General features: G+C 42.2%; 1 protein-coding gene across 2 annotated transcripts; it reads right to left on the minus strand.

Moving 5' to 3' along the window:
• Positions 1–702: 702 nt before the first annotated feature.
• On the minus strand, positions 703–12,494 carry ARL10 (ARF like GTPase 10). 2 transcript variants are annotated; one of them, XM_070738972.1, is made up of 4 exons: positions 12,010–12,494; positions 5,151–5,322; positions 3,403–3,578; positions 703–2,130 (listed from the first exon to the last, which is right to left on the minus strand). In XM_070738972.1, the coding sequence occupies exons 1-4, from the start codon at positions 12,205–12,207 to the stop codon at positions 1,936–1,938; spliced, it is 741 nt and encodes a 246-aa protein (XP_070595073.1). In that variant the 5' UTR covers positions 12,208–12,494; the 3' UTR covers positions 703–1,935. The 2 variants fall into 2 exon arrangements, with proteins under 2 accessions (XP_070595073.1, XP_070595074.1); XM_070738973.1 differs by having other exon boundaries at positions 5,151–5,319; positions 12,010–12,425.
• Between the last annotated feature and the right edge of the window lie 2,627 nt (positions 12,495–15,121).

Raw genomic sequence — 15,121 nt, forward strand, 5'->3', positions numbered from 1 at the left:
AGAAATGTTCAAGCTACCAATCCCACACCAACTTCAGTAAAATAGAATGCATTTTGCAAGCAAAACTATCCATAAATTGAAAAAACTTTCACAAAAACGTGGGGGCGTGCATTATATCAGCAAAATAAACCAATAAGATTTACTTTTTTCATTTCAATTTTCATATCATTGTGTGCAGAAATGTTCAGACTACTTTCCAAGTGAAAAAAGCTTTCAAAAAGACCAAACATAAGCACTGCAAATGAAGAGTTTTCGGTCCGGGTCAGGGTGACCCGGGAACAGAAGATTTTTAACTTCTTTTGCCCAGCAAAAACTAAGCCCCCAACCCCCCCAACCCCCAAAAAAAATTCTCATAGAGAGAACCCCTGAAATGATGAATAGTCATGAAATTTCAAGTTTCAGATATGCAGGGAAATTTTTTTACAAGGACTCAAACTTGGCTTCGGGTCAAATAGACCCGAAACAGAACAGCAGGGTTAAAAGAAACAGCATTGGTGGTTCTTCATCTCTGAAGACTGAAACTGCAGTTATACATTATCATGCAGCTACTACAGGAATTTGCAATTGATGAAGCTTCTGAATTCTCTGTTGAAGCAACTGGAAAACACGGGGCTAAAAAGCTGTCTAATCCTAAGTAAAGTTTTTGATGAAAATGGTCACTGACAATAATTGTCTTGCTAATTTGTACACGGGATTCTTGAGTGATGAATAGCAGAGTCTTACAAGATTTATTAATTAAAAACATCTTATATCTTACAAGATTTATTAATTAAAAATACAGCTTAAGATGTATCATCCAGGTTTCCTATATTCTGTAATACAATAAAGGGGGGGGGGGGGGGTTTCAAACATAAATTGTGCAAAAAGAGCTTAGTCCAAATAAAAATTCTGATCTGCCAAGAGAAGAGGGGGCAATGGAGAATAATATATGCATAATTTTCCTACTTAAGAAACAGCATCATTCTACTTGTAACATAAGAGCTGTAGAGACAAGTTGCCTAAAGATGGGATTGGCTTCCTGCACATATAGAATTAATACAGAGGTGTGACAAATGACAAATGCTTTTTTCCTCATTAGAAATTTAGGATAATGGAATTGATAGCTCCTATGATGTGGTTTACCTATATGTTGCAACAGTCATTACTAACTCACAATAGCTTTTGCATAGATAACATTTTGTTTCCATAATGGAGCATAAATAAAAACTTTTTAAGGACCTCTGATGGGTTGGGATCAAATAAGGATATTCAAGTACATTGGCCAGCCAACCTGGGAATTTGATAGTTGAGCTCATCTAGTTTGGAGGATGTCAGTTTCGCGCATCTCTTTGTGGTCTAACCCAGGCTTTCCAATTTTCTTGACCAATATCAAATATCTACGCTCCGTAGAGGTTAGTTAAGATAAGTAGGTTTGGCATCAGTTCAAGGCACAACTGTTCCAATGTGCGTAGCCAAAAATAAAAGATATTCCATTAAGGATTCCTCAAATCTAGATAAACCATCAGTTTCAGTACATACCACTTTCCGTTAACTGCAATCAGACTGATGTTGCCCGTTATGGGCCAAGACTAACCCCCAGCTTTTGAAGTGAGAAAGTCATTTCATAGGCAAAGAGCTTCCTCTCTATATAAAGTCATTGCATTACCTCTTCTTGCTTATAAAATCAACTACAGTAGATCCAATAAAGAAAAATGCAAACTCTTAGTGCAAATATCAGTATTATAGTTCTTTAGATTTGTGAAAAGAGCTGCTGCTTTCAATTGTCTGAGATTGATTGATGCTCTCCCTCCAGCAATGTTCTTTGCCATTTTCCCACCTTATCCAGAACAGTAGGCTATATTGGCAGGTGGAATTCCTTCTTCGTTGGGTGAATGCTGAGGTGGACTTTTACGACTTTTCTGACCATGCGGAAAAGGTTATTGCTGAGAGGCGCAATCACAGGGAATCCATCTTGCTTGAATGGGCAAGGATTTTGACCAGCAGGTGCTTCAAGTGAAGAACACTGTTTGTGGTGGCCAGACCGGCATAGGTTGCACTTGTGGGCAAGAAAAAGAATTTCCTCTGACTATCCAGGTTGTGTAAGGCCAACTCTTCTTGCAATTCTGCCACACTCAGGGCATCGTTCTTGTCCTAGAATAGATATACAAACAGCCATTTAAAAAACCTTAGGGATTTCTTATAGGAGCTATGCCACAATTTTGTATTTTTCTTCATTTGGGTGAGGATTAAGCTTAATGTGTGCTGTTGTTTCTTTTTTCACTTTTTGAAATTAATAAGAAATGGTTATTGGTGATCTACTGTTACATTTTGGTTGCATTCTTGCAAATCTTAGAGACTTTTGAGATGCAGGAAAATAATCTAGGAATCTAGTGATAGGAATAGCAACAGCATTTAGACTTATACTGTATACCGCTTCACAGTGCTTTACAGCTCTCTCTTAAGCAGTTTACAGAGAAAAAGCATATTGCCCCCAACAATCTGGGTCTGGAATGTCAGAATCATATGCAGTTCTAGAATTGTAAGTTGCTCTTCCATCTATGTCAGGGGTGTCAAACTGGTGGCTCACAGGCTGGATGTATCATGCAGGCCATGCCCATCCCAGTGCCTTGAAGGGGGAAAACATTGCGAAATGTCATGTGACTGTGATGTGACGCGGAGAGTTGGACACCCATGATTTATATCAGTGATGGAGAACCTTTTTTTCCTTGGGTGCCGAAAGAGCGTGCGTGCACGTTATTGCGCATGCGTGAGTGACCACACCCATAATTCAACACCTGGGGAGGGTAAAAACAACCTCCCCCTCTCCCTGGAGGCCAGAAATGGCCTGTTTCCCAACTTCTGGTGGACCCCTGGAGGCCTATTTTTCACCCTTCCCAGGCTCTAGAGATTTCTTTGGAGCCTGGAGAGAGCATAAATGCCAGTAAGACGATATATGATGAGCAGAATCCGAGACCAAGCTACAAGAAATAAATTGGAATCACTCTATAATATGTAAATAGATATTTTGCTCTTGGGTTAAGTGGACTATACAAGAAACACCCCCAATTTGGTGGTGGGGAATGTGTGTTTGGGTGGTGGCACATTTCACTATGCACTGTTTTATGTAGTGTGTAATATAAATTTGTTAAAAATTAATAAAAATATTTTAAAAGAGAGAGCGAGAGAGCATAAATGCCCTCCCCCATTCCCCTGGAGGCTCTCTGTAAACCAAAAATGTCCTCCCAGAGCCTCCGTGTGAGCTGAAAATCGACTGTCCGGCATGGCCATGAACATTGAAGTTGAACTAGGGCAATGGCTTGTGTGCCAGCAGATGTGGCACCCATGCCATAGGTTTGCCATCACTGATCTATATCAAGCCACAGTTTTAGGATGTCACATGTGAAAGATAGCCAAGGGCCTCACCTGCTTGTTAGCTAAGACGATCAAAGGCAGCCGAGGGTCCTCAGCTAGCAGGCAGTGGAGCTCCTGCCGAGCAATCTGAAGGCGTGGGCCATCTGCAGAGTCTACGACGAACACCAAAATGTGGGCTTTGCTCAGATACTGGTTCCAATAGAAGCGTAGATTCTGGCTTCCACCAACTGGTATAACAAAGAGCAAAAATACAGACTGAGTAGCATTCTTTCTCATCCTGATGTCCTCCAGTGCTTAATTGCAGTGCCCACACACGACAAGCAAATCATGAGAAAATATTGCTTTACATTATATCATGAGCATCTTTCCCAGGCCTGAAATCGCGGGTGAAATGCTCCTGATTCGCTCGTGCTTACCGGTTGTTGGAGAGTCAGTTGTGAAGGGAGCACCAGGCTCCCCCCCTCCCCACGCCATAATTTGGGTTCTTTTACTTTTTTGCACATGCACAGAACGCTTTGTTAACATTCGTCAGTTTTTCAAAAAGTTGGCTATTTGTTTGGGTATTTGATATTCAGGCTTTTTGAGACTTTGTTTATAATAATACAGTGGTACCTCGAGATACGAGTTTAATTCGTTCCGGACCTGGGCTCTTAAGTCGAGCAGCTCTTATCTCGAACGACTTTTCCCCATAGGAATTAATGTAAATAATTTTAATTGGTTCCAGCCCTCAAAAAACTCACAAAGTTAGTCTAAATTATGCAGAAAGACATGTTTTTAATGAAGAAATGTACATGTACATATAAATGAATAATGAAGTTTCTTTCACTTAACTTGTAAACTTTCTTAAACTTTTAAATTTACATATGTTCAACTTCTCTGCCACCCAATCCTGTAGGACAGAGGTCCCCAACTCTTTTTGCACCAGGGACCGGCTTTAAGCGATCAAGAGAGGAATGGGTGAATGAATGGACGGAGGGTGGGAAGGAAGGAAGGAAAGAGGGAAGGGACAGGAACAGAGGAAGGAAGCAAGGAAACTTATGAAAGGGGAGAGTAAGAGAGGAATGAGTGAAGGGAGGGAGGGAGGGAAGAAGGTGGGAAGGAGAAAGAAAAGAAGAAATAGAGGAAGGGAAGGTAAAAGAGAGAAAGAAAAAGAGCAAGAAAGAAAGAAAGGGGGAAGGGACAGGAACAGAGGAAGGAAGCAAGGAAACTTATGAAAGGGGAGAGTAAGAGAGGAATGAGTGAAAGGAGGGAGGGAAGAAGGTGGGAAGGAGAAAGAAAAGAAGAAATAGAGGAAGGGAAGGTAAAAGAGAGAAAGAAAAAGAGCAAGAAAGAAAGCTGCAAGCACCCCCCCCCCCCGAGCCCCCCAGGCCGGCTGCAACTTTTTAAAACACGCGCGCCGCTTCGCAGCTGTCTCCTGAAGCCGAACGCGGAAGTTAGCGTTTGGCTTCAGGAGACAGCTCCTTGGCGCTTGTATCCCGAATTTGGGCTTGTAAGTAGAACAAAAATATCTCTCCCCTCCCAGCTCTTATCTCGAGTTGCTCTTAAGTAGAGCAGCTCTTATGTCGGGGTTCCACTGTAATAATAACAACAACAATAAAAATAATAATAATTTATTAGATTTGTATGCTGCTCCTCTCCGTTTATGATGTAAACAAACTGACTTGCACAGTTATAAGTTAAGTTTGGCTTCTGAACAAAGCCAGTGATTGCTATCAGAGAAACTCTTTCCTGCACAAGTCCCTTATCATGCCACACGTTAGTATGTTGTAGATTGTGCCCTATTTCCAAGCAGGGCTTACCTTCTAGAAGGTCCATCTGGAGCCCACTGGCCTGCAGCTGCACTGAGTTGAAGCCGTGAGTAGGTGCTATAGGCTTCTTGGCTTCTGGACTACATACATGGTGAAGAATGGTGCTTTTTCCAGCCCCGTCCAAGCCTAGAATCAAAACCTGGTATTCGCAGTGATGTGGCTGCTATGAGAAAAAGAATTCAGGTTAGTTCAGGCAGTAATTAATTAAATTAATGGAAAACCTTTGTAACCCTGGCTCATCCCTGATAAGATGGCTGGGCAAAAATATTCAGATGAGACAATAAGAAAGCAGGAAAAAATTGTGGATTTGCGGATAGCATTTAGAATAGTCCTGTTTGTCAAAAGCATACCTCTCAATCTTTTTAATGCTGTGACCCTTAATACAGTTGTGACCACCAACCATAAGTCTAGCGCCAATTCCCCCAACAGCTTTAAGCTGATTGGCAGGAAGGTCAGAGGGACAACCCCACTGTAAATGCCTGATTTATCGGGTTGTAAAAATATGTTCCACAGCGCCAGAATAGAAGCTTTAGTTCCTAACACTATGGGAAATTTGTCTTTTCCCAAGGTCTTAGGTGACCCCTGTGAAACGGTTGTTCGACTCCCAAAGGGGTCCTGACCCCCAGGTTGAGAAACACTGGGGTAGCTGAACTATAAATATAGCAAATTAGTCACTCATTCTTGACAGCTTTAGGAAAAAATGACAGCCTAGTCCAATTTGGATTATTAATTTAGGATACCAATCCTGAAAGAAAGGGTCATAAATCACACGAGTAATACAGTGAAAGTAATTGCTCCAATTGAGGGCCTTGTACAGGTTATCATTCTCATATTTTCCATCTGGGTTGTATGCCCAGAATCTGAATGGGTTGTTATAAAAAAATAATTGAATTAAACTACTGATACAGGAGATGTGTTGGCTATTGGTTTCTCCCCAAGTGCAATTCAAGGATTGGTCATCATCATAAAGTCCAAAAGGGCTCAGTGCAGTGGTGAAATATTTTTTTTTGCTACTGGTTCTGTCGGCGTGGCTTGGTGGGCGAAGTCTGGCTTGATGTGTGTGGCTTGGGGGGCGTGGCAGGGGAAGTATACTGCAAAATCTCCATCCCCACCCCACTCTGGGGCCAGCCAGAGGTGGTATTTGCCAGTTCCTGAACTACTCAAAATTTCCACTACCGGTTCTCCAGAACCTATCCTGCTAGATTTCACCCCTGGCTCAGTGCCTGATAACTGAGACGGCATCTTTCCATTCATTCTGCCTGCCTAATCTAAAGGTTCCATCAAAAAATAGGACAGCAGAGAACATACAGAGGCATTCTCAGTCACGTCTACCCTTCTATGGAAGATGACTCCTTCCCAAGAACTGTAGGAAGTTGGCTTTTGTCTCACAAAATCCAGACTTTGGCAACTCAATAATTAAGTGGAGATAGCATAATAGATAAAAATGAAAATGTGAGATGAAAGAGTGTTCTAGTAACTGTAGTTTTTGTAATCTAAAACTTAATAGGGTAAAGCAGTTTATAAATCTTACAGATAATAAAGGGATAACCTTGGTCAAACAAAACAAAGAAACACCCAATACACAATCTTCCTACAAGGAAATTCCATCCAATATTGATTTTCTTGGTGGAAGGGTTCATTAAAATTTCCCTGAAATTATTACAAACTTCTTCTTCTTCTTCTTCTTCTTCTTCTTCTTCTTCTTCTTCTTCTTCTTCTTCTTCTTCTTCTTCTTCTTCTTCTTCTTCTTCTTCTCCTCCTCCTCCTCCTCCTCCTCCTCCTCCTCCTCCTTATTATTATTTATTAGATTTGTATGCCGCCCCTCTCCGAAGACTCAGAGCGGCTCTTATGGGTAAACTCATAGTGGAGGTAGCAGTTCTTCAGGTCATTTACCTAACTCTGTAAAGATAAATATTGTACTACCGGCTGCACCTTGAATAATTCCAGTGAAAACAAACAGGAAGTCAAGATTGGATTATGAGTAAAACAAAACTGAAATAAAACATGAGTAAACATCAACAAGCAACTTACTTTCTCTGTTTTTTATAAGTGAAACTCATTTCAAGAGCAGTTCTATGTACTGTATATCAAACTAGAAGTGGGTGAAAGATGAATCACTGTTGTCAGCTATAGCCATTAGATTAAATTGGACATTTATTCAGGAAATAAGTTTGTATCAACATATGCCACCTGGATAAAAGTTTGGGAACTTAATTTAGTCAAGGAAGCGGCATAGCTCTCACTAGTACTGTCACTTAAGGAATCTTTTATGACAATTAGAGAAACAGTGGCATTGTAAGTATTTTAATTACCTACACATAAACAGAATGAAGAAGTAAACTAAGGAAGTCTGCCTCTTTTCTTCTTTAGCCAAGGCCCTTGTTTTCGACTCTCTAAATCTGCTCACTTTGCAGAATCTTTGCTACAGAAAGTTCTATTCTTGTATTGCTTTCATAAGCTGCCAACACCAAAAGGGTTTGAAGTGGGCAGCTATATAAATTGAATAAATAAAAATGTAAGCAGATCCCCGATGGAACAGATCAAAAGCTTGTTTTATCCAGGAATTCAATCCCAGTGGCCCAGCATGTGTCTGGGAGAAACCCACAAAAGAGGACAATATGGAAAATCCCTCCTGTTCATCTTCACCAGGAAACAATATTGAGAGTGGTTGCATGAGGTAATTGGTGCTTAGCCTTCATGTCTTTGAATCTAATCCTCTTTTTAAACCAGTCCAAACCAGTGGCAATTCTTATGTTTTCTGGTAGCATAGTCCAGAACCCACATGAGTGTTGTGGTGGTTTAGAGGCAGGGCTCTTGCCTCATGATCAGGAGGCTGTGAGTTCGATCCTAGGTAGAGGCAGAAATTTCTCTCTCCTGGCAGAATGAGAATATAACTGACTAGCTAAATACCCATGCTCCACTACGGATCGGATCAGCCTGTCCCCTTTCCTCAAGTTTGCCCCACAGAATCCTTTCCTCTACTCTCCCTCAGCCTTGCCCCACAGAGGTCTCTCCTATCCTATCCCCTGCTTGTTGCTGTGAAAGTAAAACTGAATCTGAAATTCCTCTCCTCTGTGTTTTGCATTTGTAACATATTTCTTTTCAGGTGGGGAGGGGGAGTACAACTTAGCATCAGAGAGCTGAGCACCTACAAGCTAAGATGGCCAATTTCAAGTTTGTAGGCCTTTAACAGATCAAAAGAGCTGGAAGGGACCTTGTAGCTCATCTAGTCTAACCCCCTGCTCAAGCAGGAGACCCTACACCATTTCTGACAAATTGGCAATCCAATCTCTTCCTGAAAGTCTCAAGTGATGAAGCTCCCACAACTTCTGAAGGGAAGCTGTTCCATTGGTTGGCTTGATGGTTCTGGACATTTCCTGATTACGGGGCAAGTGGTTTTTCGCTTTTATATACGTAGATAGCCATCTTCTCCACAGCAGAACCTCAGAGGGTACTAGAGAGCATCATAAACATGGTGTGTCTCACTGATTTGTAACAACCTGTTGCCTCTATTGTGAAGAACGCCAAAAAATGCTGACCAGTAACGAAGTGGATATGCCAGTTGGGGCTCTGTCTGTGGGAGGAATTATTGAGACTGTTTGGTTGAGGGGCCTGGATACACCATTATGATGGTGGATGGAGAGATGGGGCACCCTGGGGCCCCCTTTATGAAGATCTTTTCTATGCATCAAGGGACCCTGGCTCTGATATATTGACCAGGGGTCTGAAACTTAAGACCTTCCTTATGATAACCGATGCTATTAAAGCCCCCCCCCCCCCCAAATGCTAACCACAACGATGGTCCCTTTGTCTTTGTTTTGGACTTTGTTATTAATCCGAGAGCAAAAAACAACAGTCTCGCTGGGCTAATTATTTTCCTTGCCATATGGACTCTTGTTAATTTCCTGGAACTTGGGTTACCACTGCCAGGTTTTCCAGATTCTAGGAGATCCCCTTGGACTCAATTCAAATTGGAAAGACACTTTAGTTCAAACTATCATCCCACATTTATGTTTTTTGGACACAAATCTTCACTGGCCTTTGTGGTTTTACAGATATTTTTATCTTCCCATCACTTTTTCCACTTTGTTTTCATTGATACATATTCATTTTTATTTCCATAATTTCAAATTGAATGTGTTCCACCATGTACAGATATCGGTTTTGTATTGTCCATTCTGTTGCATCTTTTCAACCTAAAACTATTACCTTAAATTCGGGTGTATGTGTATGTGTCTATATAACAGGAGTTGGTAGAATGGGTGAGTTAGGGACAGGAGCTGGAGCCCCCCCTGCTGGGCATACAAGCGGAAGTACGGGGGGGGGGGGCGGTTATTACCCTTAGCTTGATATGGATGGAGGGAGAATGAATGGGGGATGGATGATTGAGTCAAGTATGGCTGATGGTTGGGGTTTGCCGGGGTGGGGGAGGGAGGCTGGTGGGGTTGGGGGTGCGATCTCTGGACACAAGAAGGCTGGAACATTGCGGTTGTGATGGGAAGAGGTAGATATGATGGGAACTGTGGGGCAGGCCTCTCACAGGGGACAAGGGCTCACTATCTCACAGAGATTCCTTGTTCCAGATCAAGTTCACCCCATACAGCTGGTGACAGGGGAGGTCAGGGCCCTAGCCTCAGGCTTCTGCTACTGAATGCCAGGTTGATAGTAAACAAGGCCCCTCTGGTCTGAGACTTGCTCCTGGAGGAGAAGGCAGACCTGGCATGCATAACTGAGACCTGGCTGGGCCACGAGAGGGGGGTATATCCCTCTCAGAAATGTGCCCAGACGGGTTTCAGCTGCTGCATCAGCCGCCACACCAGGGAAGGGGTGGAGAAGTGGCGATTATCATCCTGAAGACTCTTAGCCCTCTTAGGATCCCTGCACCCAAGATTGTGGGCTCTGAATCCCTCTTTTTGAGATGGTGCCACATGGAATTTAAGACTGAAGCCAGCAATCTTATATGCAGTTATTGGGCTCCAAGTAAATTCTTTGAACTTTTTTTTCTTTTATATTCATGCCCATGTAGTTCTCCCATAAGTCTTCTCAGAAACCTAGTGAAAAGTTTTTTGTGAATGAAGTACTGTAGATGAGGAATAATTTTGGAGCCAACCTTTCCTGCTTCTTTGTCATTTTACAAGATTCCCCCAAAAGTGATGCAGGACTTTCTTTTTTAGGAGTCACTTTAATTCCTCTCAGCTTGTTTATTTCTTATAATTCTACTACTTTTTATGATGTTCTGCACTTTTTGAACTGGAACAACTTATCTTGTTACTTCCTGATCCTTGTTATTGGCCTCCTTTCAATAAATACTGTACCAGCAGCTTTCTAGCCTGATAAGGTATCTTAAGAACAAATTATGCAACTTTGCCGGATTAGCAGTTGAATTTCTAGGTCCTCATTAGTGAATGATTAATTTGTCCATTGCCTCTAGAAGTTGATCCTTATAGGGCTGGTGTCTTATGTGCTAATCCACTCCCTCATTCCTTTATTCAAAAATACCCGGGAGAAGTCCCCTACAGTTTTCTCAGAAACATTTCACTGATTTCTTCCTGTGTCTGAGGAGGAATGTAAGAAACTCAAAGGCACACAACCTTGTGTGTAAAGCAGTGCTTCCCAAATAGTGGGGTGGGCCCACCTAGGGAGCTGTGGAGCAGGGGAGGCCATGACCCTAGGAACATGGGGTTTTTTTGCCACACGGTGTAGGTTTTTTTTGCACCAAACAATAGCACACAGCACAGAGCAGGAGATATGAAGTGCAGATAGCAAACCCTTAAGGAACACCATGGAAAAATATTTAACAGGGATGAAAAGAAAGGAGGAGAGAGATGGAGATAATGAGACAAACATATGTCTCTTGAAAGCTAAAACGAGGATATATGATGAAGTGTATGTAGCGCTTGGCTTCACTGTGACTAAAGTGGAGGACGAGGAAAGACCAGTATGTTTTTAAAATGTTAGCAGCAGACAGCATGAAGCTAAATAAATTAAGGTGTCACTTAAACCCATTACACCCCAATTATGCTTATAGGCCGCTTGAGTTTTTTCAGCGAAAATGTACCAAATACTGTATTGCAAACAACTGCCCTGGCTGGCGGAGAGTTGGGGGGCGTGGGCGTGAAAGTTTCACTTCTTCCTGGAGGGGGGCATAACAGAAAATAATTGAGAAGCCCTGGTGTAAAGCAAGAACAGAATACATGGCTTTCCCAGTTTCTAGCCTGATGCCTTTTTAAGCCCTAGACTAGCACACTGACTCTTCAAGATCTTCCTTTGGCCCCATAAAAAAAAGTATGGAGCTGTATGGCCAAACCGCCAAGTTTATTGTTCTGTTAACTTCTAAGCTAATATGAGCATAATAGCAATCTTATATAGAAACATAGAAGATTGACGGCAGAAAAAGACCTCCTGGTCCATCTAGTCTGTTCTTATACTATTTCCTGTATTTTATCTTAGGGTGGATGTTTATCCCAGGCGTGTTTAAATTCCGTTACTGTAGATTTACCAACCACCTCGGCTGGAAGTTTGTTCCAAGCATCTACTACTCTTTCGGTAAGATGATATTTGCTTCTGATCTTTCCCCCAACTAACTTCAGATTGTGCCCCCTTAGTTCTTCTGTTCACTTTCCTATTAAAAACACTTCCTTCCTGAACCTTATTTAACCCTTTAACATTTTAAATGTTTCGACTACGTCCTCCCCACTTTCCCTTCTGCTTTCCTAAATTCACAGCGTTCTCTAACCACCACCACACTCCCATCTCCAAAACGGAGACGGATGCAACTACTAGTTCCCTCTCGGGAAAAAAAAACATTTGCTGCAGGCTGCGGAAGGAGAGAGAGAGAGGCTTCCCTTACCTCCGCTTCCTTTCGCGCGTTGCAAGCTCGTAGCTCCGCTTCCAGCTGCCGCTCCCAGCGGCTTCTCCAGCCGACGCAGCTATCATCGGCGTCTCGGAAGTAGACTTTCCAGGCAATGAAAAGGAGCGAACCGAGGGCTGCTACCGCGGCGCCCAGCGCCAAGCTCAGGTGCCGGAAAGCGGCGACAGCAGCGGCCATGGGCGGCGGGCCAGGCAACCGGCTTCTACGCTGGTTTAGCCGCCGGTCCTCTTCTTTTATTCGGCCACGCGTCCTCCTCGGGCGCAACTGAGTTCGGCGCCTCGCCTCCCACAAGAGATCCAGGTGATCCAACCGCTCCCGTTCAAGCTAAGCAGCAGCGGGAGAATTCCCCGGCGGGTGGCGACGACAAACAGCAACAAACAGCAAACTGTTGGCCGAGTGTCGTGACGTCACTCGCCCATTTAAAGGGGATGGGCTCCCATTGCGCAATTTCCACCCAGAGCCTCGTGGGACTTGGGAGCCCGCCTTCAAGGTGATGGGCTTCAGCTGCTGGGCAGATGGCTTCATAAGGAAGGTGTCCGTGCTGATTTGAAATGATGGGGACAACACTCGGGTAAGACGCTAGGTTGAAAACAAAGATTGTCCTGTGTGTTTGTACTTTAGACTTGAAATACTGGGATTAGACAATTGACAGCTAAGTCGCCTCCGATCTGACCTAAATGTAGTTCATAAAATCCTCTACCACAATGTCCTACCGGTCAATGATTACTTCACCGTCAACCGCAACAACACACGAGCACACAATTAATTCAAACTCAATATAAACCACTCCAAACTCAAATGCAGAAAATACGACTTCAGCAATAGAGTGATCAATGCCTGCAATGCACTAGCTGTGGTTTCTTCCCCAACCCTAAAAACTTTAACCTTAGATTGTCTACACTACAGTCGACCTTACCCCATTCCTAAAAGTTGGCATAAGCGTGCCACTGTGTCTACGGTCCCTATCCTATTGTCCTCTTTTATTGTTACTTTTTTACTTATGTTTATACCCTACTCAAAAAAATAAAGGGAGCAGTTAAACAACACAATATAACTCCAAGTTAATCAAACTTCTGTGAAATCAAACTGTCCACTTACGAAGCAACACTGATTGACAATCAATTTCAATGTGCACAACAATGCTGTTGTGCACATTCAGCTTTGCACAGAACAAATATTCAATGAGAACATTTCATTCATTCAGATCCAGGATGAATTATTTGAGTGTTCCCTTTATTTTTTTGAGCAGTATGCAAACCACTATCCTATACATGTTTGACAAATTAAATAAAACAAACAAGCAAGCAAGGAAGCAAGCAAGCAAACAAACAAATAAATAAATGTTGTAATCTCGACCTGTTTTTCTCATTATTAAGGTGTGTACACTTTCTGATTATATCCCTAGCTTTATCCTTAGTTAAATACTGGACCAATTTTCTCTGTGTCTGGGATTCCAAAAGATTGCAAGGAGGAATGTTGCTCCACTCTGCTGAGAAATGGTCACAATGATGGTGAGAGCATGTAAAAGAATGCATTCCTTCCCCCTCATCTAATTGATTCAACCTCAGCTTCCCATAGCACATGTTATCTGCCTCCTAATTCTACATGTTGGGTACGGTTAAAGTTGTATCAAATATTTGGATTCAGGACTGCAGTCCTGAACGCACTCATTTGTAACTTCAATTTATTTCCAAGTAAATATGAAGTGAATTTGCCTACTGCAATATTAGGAATGCTGGTTTAGCAATATGCTTAATTCAGTATGAGTGTAACAGGAGAGGTTTAGCTCTGAAGTGACAAAATGCAAAGGAAATGTAAGGTATTTTTATTACACACAACAAGTAACCTGAATAGCTCCAAACAATAAAAGAAACAGGTCTATTTGAACCAGCACTCTGGCTCAGCCCAGTACAACACTAGCATTCAGTGTTAACTTTCACCAATTGCATTTAAGCATGATAATAAATGCCTTAGCTAATATCTTTATGCTGCAGAGTTCCCATGTTGCTTCAGACACAATACAAAAGCTAAGAAAAAAGCGCATATATGCAGATTCAACAAATTACTTCACAACAAAGAAGTTTCTTCTATTCATGACAGGTAAAAAAAATTGGAAAGAATTCCAGAAACCATGCTCTATATTATTTCTACCTTGTTTTATATGCTTTAGATATATCTAGATTTGTTTCCAAAACGGAAGTACTTTGAGTGAGAAAATAATATAGACTCAGTGGAAATGCTGAAACGTTAAAAATAGTTGCCTCCCCTTACTGAGAACTGAACCATGATCAGTGTGTCTTAATGTGTCCCTGAAAACCCAGGTAGCAGATGCTCTGTTCTGAGTCATATGACCACAAGGGCTCAGAAAAGAACTGTTGCCTACCTGTCTTTTCCACATATACAGGTGAAACTTGAAAAATTAGAATATCGTGCAAAAGTTCATTTATTTCAGTAATGCAACTTAAAAGATGAAATGTACTATATGAGAGAAACTCATTACATGCAAGGGAAGATAGTTCAAGCCGTGATTTGTCATAATTGTGATGATTATGGGGTACAGCTCATGAAAACCCCAAATCCACCATCTCAGAAAATTAGAATATTACATGCGATCAATAAAACAAGGATTGTACATAGAATATCGGACCTCTGCAAAGTATAAGCATATATATGTACTCAGTACTTGGTTTGGGCCCCTTTTGCAGCAATTACTGCCTCAATGTAAAATGGGATAGAAACTATCAGCCTGTGTGTTAGAGAAGATCAGGATGCTTCAGTAGTGGCCTTCAGCTCTTCTGCACTGTTTGGTCTCATGTTTCTCATCTTTCTCTTGGCAATGCCCCTTAGATTTTCTATGGAGTTCAGGTCAGGCAGGTTTGCAGGCACAGTAATCCCATAGAACCAGGTTTTGGTGCTTTTGGCAGTATGGGCACGTGCCAAGTCCTGCTAGAAAATTGAAATCAGCATCCCCATAAAGCTCATCTGCAGAAGCATAAAGTGCTCCAAAATCTCCTGGTAGAGGGCTGTGTTGACCCTGGACTTAATGAAGCACAGTGGACCAACACCAGCAGATGATACGGCAGACTGTGGT

Source organism: Erythrolamprus reginae, chromosome 2, assembly GCF_031021105.1.
Source record: "Erythrolamprus reginae isolate rEryReg1 chromosome 2, rEryReg1.hap1, whole genome shotgun sequence".
Taxonomy (NCBI): Eukaryota; Metazoa; Chordata; class Lepidosauria; order Squamata; family Dipsadidae; genus Erythrolamprus; species Erythrolamprus reginae.

Excerpts from the sequence above, each read along its gene's own strand:
- ARL10 (XM_070738972.1), bottom strand. The coding sequence starts at position 12,207 with ATGGCCGCTGCTGTCGCCGCTTTCCGGCACCTGAGCTTGGCGCTGGGC. Across the intron at positions 5,323-12,009 it reads ACGCGCGAAAGGAAGCGGAG|CAGCCACATCACTGCGAATA; the intron begins GTAAGGGAAGCC and ends TTTTTCTCATAG. Across the intron at positions 3,579-5,150 it reads CCAGATGGACCTTCTAGAAG|TTGGTGGAAGCCAGAATCTA; the intron begins GTAAGCCCTGCT and ends TTGTTATACCAG.